The sequence below is a fragment of the Hipposideros armiger genome, unplaced genomic scaffold, assembly GCF_001890085.2.
Source record: "Hipposideros armiger isolate ML-2016 unplaced genomic scaffold, ASM189008v1 scaffold_915, whole genome shotgun sequence".
NCBI lineage: Eukaryota > Metazoa > Chordata > Mammalia > Chiroptera > Hipposideridae > Hipposideros > Hipposideros armiger.
This window is the reverse complement of record NW_017732265.1, coordinates 96,203-100,296: the sequence shown is the minus strand read 5'-3', so window position 1 is coordinate 100,296 and position 4,094 is coordinate 96,203. Positions and strand designations below refer to the sequence as shown.

The 4,094-nt window shown below is 35.2% G+C and overlaps 1 protein-coding gene across 1 annotated transcript in view; it reads right to left on the bottom strand.

Annotated features, from left to right (window-relative positions):
* The window catches only part of COL11A1 (collagen type XI alpha 1 chain), a 146,209-nt gene that overhangs the window by 67,484 nt on the left and 74,631 nt on the right, over positions 1 to 4,094 (bottom strand). Inside the window, exons 34-36 of the mRNA XM_019630455.1 lie at positions 1,082 to 1,189; positions 649 to 738; positions 352 to 405 (exon numbers count right to left, since the gene is read on the bottom strand). Of these exons, the coding sequence (XP_019486000.1) occupies positions 352 to 405; positions 649 to 738; positions 1,082 to 1,189 (252 nt within the window). The remainder of the gene's footprint in view (positions 1 to 351; positions 406 to 648; positions 739 to 1,081; positions 1,190 to 4,094) is intronic.

Here is a 4,094-nt window from a genome sequence, read left to right as displayed (position 1 = left end):
TAATAAAAGAATATCTTTTTTTAAAAAAAATAAGCATTGATAAAATTCAAATCTCCTCAAGTACTCAGAATCAGAAAAGTTAAGATTTATTTTGGGGATATCATGAAAGGCACGACAGCTCCTTTTACATCCTTATAGCAGTGGTGGAGTAAATATTTTCTATCGTCCAAACTCTCCTCTTTCTGCACTCATTAGTGCAGGCAATTAGTAGAAACCAGTCATTGACTAACTTGATTGATGTGTGTTTCTTTTCTCCTCCACACACTGTGGGATCACAGCATGAGAATACTGAAAGAAGATTTGTAATTTGCAACCATGGATAGCATTGTTATTTATTATAATCATACTTACAACTGGCCCTGGTGGGCCCTGGGGACCTTCCCCTCCTTTCAGTCCAGATGCACCCTGGGAAAGGCAAAAAAAAAACAAAGAAAATGAATCGATGTGAATTGAATGTAAATAGAAGGAGATGTATGATCGATAAAATGAGGGTGTTAGGAAGTACTTCCAGACACAAATACATATAGCTATACAGATTATGATCATTAGTGCATATGCTTACATATTTCCTCTTAATAATGCATTAATTTTTTTTAGTTAACTAATAAGCAGTTTCATTCACATGGTTTACCTATATGTTGATTATACCTGAGCTCCAGGAAGACCTCTTTCACCTGGGAAACCACGTAGTCCTGCCGGTCCATCTTTCCCTGAGATACCTTGAGGACCTGGGTCACCCTAAGGGATATTATATACTTCATTATAGGGAGTAATCACTGTGCATGTTTCCACAAACCTTTAATCTACAGTGAGTAAAGCCTGAATATCATTTAATGATGATATTATGCAGATGCCCCATACATTAAACCACTACCTGTATTTAAGAGTGCATGGAAGTGGATGGTTTCCTGGTCAGCCATGCCTTGAAGTACAATAAACTGAATGTTTTACCAACATATCTTTCTGACATTCATTCAAATACTATGCCAACATTGAGAGAATCTGTGGACAAGTGAAAAGAAGCTACAGGGAAAAGTAAAGAGATGTTTTCAGCCAAGAACAGCCCTTGGGCATGTTGTACCTTTGCACCTTCCTTCCCTGCGGCACCAGGGAGACCTTGTTCACCAGGAGGGCCGGGGGGACCAGGGTGTCCACGTTCGCCTATTGGACCAGTCTCACCAGTGGGCCCCTAAATTGGAAAAGCAAAAACTTATTGAAGTGCTTTTAAAAATTTTTTAGCAAAGATAGCAAAAACCCAAAATAAATATTACTTCCTTTCACAAAAGTTTATCATTCTCATTTCTTTTCATGATGTCCTACATAAAGCTCTGAAAGTAGCATATCTGGTAGGAGTATGAAAAAAAATATATGTTTAATTTTAGTTAGACTCTGAGGGTACAAGTGAAATATATAGAAATTCAAAAGACTCTTTTCTTTGTTTAATACCAGAATTGCTTCAGAGTGAGGTCAGGCCAAGTACTGTTAAAAATTGTGGTTTTTAACTAGTTTTGTCCCCCTCCCTTTTTTATATATAAGGTGTAAAATGAGTTTAGGAGCAAAAGAGGCATTGGTGCCACTCAATGAATCGCAGCTTGATAATAAATGGAGGTTCCCTGGAACCCAAACAACCAAAGCGGTTCTCCCTGGGATTTCCCTGATTGGATATCCATCTATTGTTCATCTATATGCCTTTCACAAAGTCTAGAGAAGGTGGCAGGGGGATCCCGAAGGCCATGAGTTTGGGCTGGCAGTTACTCCTGGACAAAGGCTATAACAAATAGCCCACTGCCTTAAATAGCTGCAAACGTCAATGTGAAAAATGTCAGGTCATTTATGTGTCCGCTGAGTAGAGCTGTTTGGTGGTGCTAGAGTTTAATGAGTTTTCAAGTGTAAATAGAGAATGGAGACCAGTTGCTCTCTATCTCTACTTTTTTTTTTTTTTTTTTTTTTTNCCAAATTACAATTACCCAATTGTATTGTCTCATCAACTTGCCTTTTTAGAGCTTCAATAATCACATGTCATAATAAGGGTTTTAGCTTTACATTATGTAAATACATAGCAGAGTGCATGAATTCTACAAGAATTCATCAAATTTTAGTCCTTCTTCCAAGGTGCTCCACTTTGGTAAGACTGGATAATCCCTAAATACCTTATCGCTTTCCTAATATCATTTTCTTCAGCTTAAATGATTTCTTAATCCTCTGCCCTCTGTGAAGCCAAGTTCAAGGGCCACCTCCTGCAGGACCCTTCTGCTGACTTCTCTTCCCCCATCTTTGCATGATTAACATGTATTGTTTGTATGCCATTAGCCATTTAATCATTGACTGTCTTATAGTGCTGTTTAGTCTTTAGTGTGTTCCTTTTCAAAATTGTTTACCCTATTTTAAGTCTCTTAAAGGGATATCTTCTATGGAGCTTAATTGTACACAGGGAAGTAAGTCATTAATAAACCATTATTGAAGCCAAATAAATAGATAATATATTAGATTTTTATATTATATTTAATATGCTATTCTATATGCATGTAACTGGAAAATTGTTGATTAATATCTTGTTAAATTATATCTCATGGGTACATTATGCAGCATACAAATACATTCATTTCAACTGTTCCAAAGACCTTGGATACCATTATTCACTGCGGACCTAAAAATAACTTTAAACATTTAAACCTTGTAGTTATAATTCAGGTTTCACAGATAAAATAACCATTGATCTTGAAAACAAAACTATATATATATATTCCAAAAATAAAATCACTTTAGAACCTGAAGGTCTGCTTAAACAGACTGTGTAGTACTAAAGCTTTTTAAGATTCTATGTTCAAATAAGAACTTTTGTCATATTCAACTGTTGTTCCTGTTAGTGTTACCACCACTTTATGAAGATATTTTAAAATATTCTACATAATTTTATAAATTTTGTGAATATGGAGTGTCACATATACTAACTGAAATATTTTTATTTAAAAAATAATTTTACCAGATATCCATATCCACTTTAATCATTGTAATATGACATTTGTGTAATCTATAGATTAAATGTAATGTTAATCAATCTGCCAAAGGTTATATTACTGTATTCTCATATTAGTTATGCTGTGTACACTTTATTCCAATTACAGGCTTTATGATAATTCAAATAAGGAATGATTATGTGTCAGGCACTGTCCTGTGAATGTAACCAAAATAATATATTGTACTTAGTCTAGTGAGAGAGATAGCTAATTATATTCCAATGTAATTCTTAAAATACAAATCATAACTAAGAACACTGAGGGTGAAGAAACTTCGCTAATAAATGAAATAGAGGCAAGCTATCCAAAGATGGCTTTATAGAAATTTAACATTTAAGTTTCATTTCTATGAGTGAATAGAATATTTATCAGATAGCAAAAGGAAAAATGAAGTTTCCTAGAAGAAAGAGAAAAGTATAAAGTACTCTCTTTGCAAAGTATAAAAGATCATGTTAGTGTGAGAAGCAAGAAATTCAATGCATTAAATTGGGTAGAATTAGAGGATAGGCATTAGTGAAAATAAAGTAGATAATGGTGATTAGGATCACATTCTGAAGATCACTTGTGATCGTAATAAGGAGTTTGGTTTTTGAAGGCAGCATGAAGCTATGAAACATGTATAAGCAGAGGAATGGCATAGCTAAAGATGTGTATTACGCTATAATTTTAGAACCGGTGGGCAAAATTGACTGAGGGGGGGTAAGAAAATAGAGTCAAGGAGATATGTGAAGACACTATTAAGCAAGGAGAGAAAGGAAGAGTCTGAACAAAGGCGGTGATCATGGAAATGAAGAAAAGAGGACAAATTAAAGAAACATTTTAATATGGCCTCAGGGATAGAAAAAGACAGTTCGAGGAATACAATCAATAACGTTGTAAGCATTTCTTAGGGGGCCAGATGGACCAATGCCCTTTTGGGGAGTCCACTTCATAGTTGAGGTAGAGGCCTGACCACCGCATTGTATTTATGGACCCATGTCCTTTTGGGGAGTCCACTTCATAGTTGAGGTAGAGGCCTGACCACCGCATTGTATTTCTGAAACTGATGTTGAATAATACTGTATGTCAACTATAATT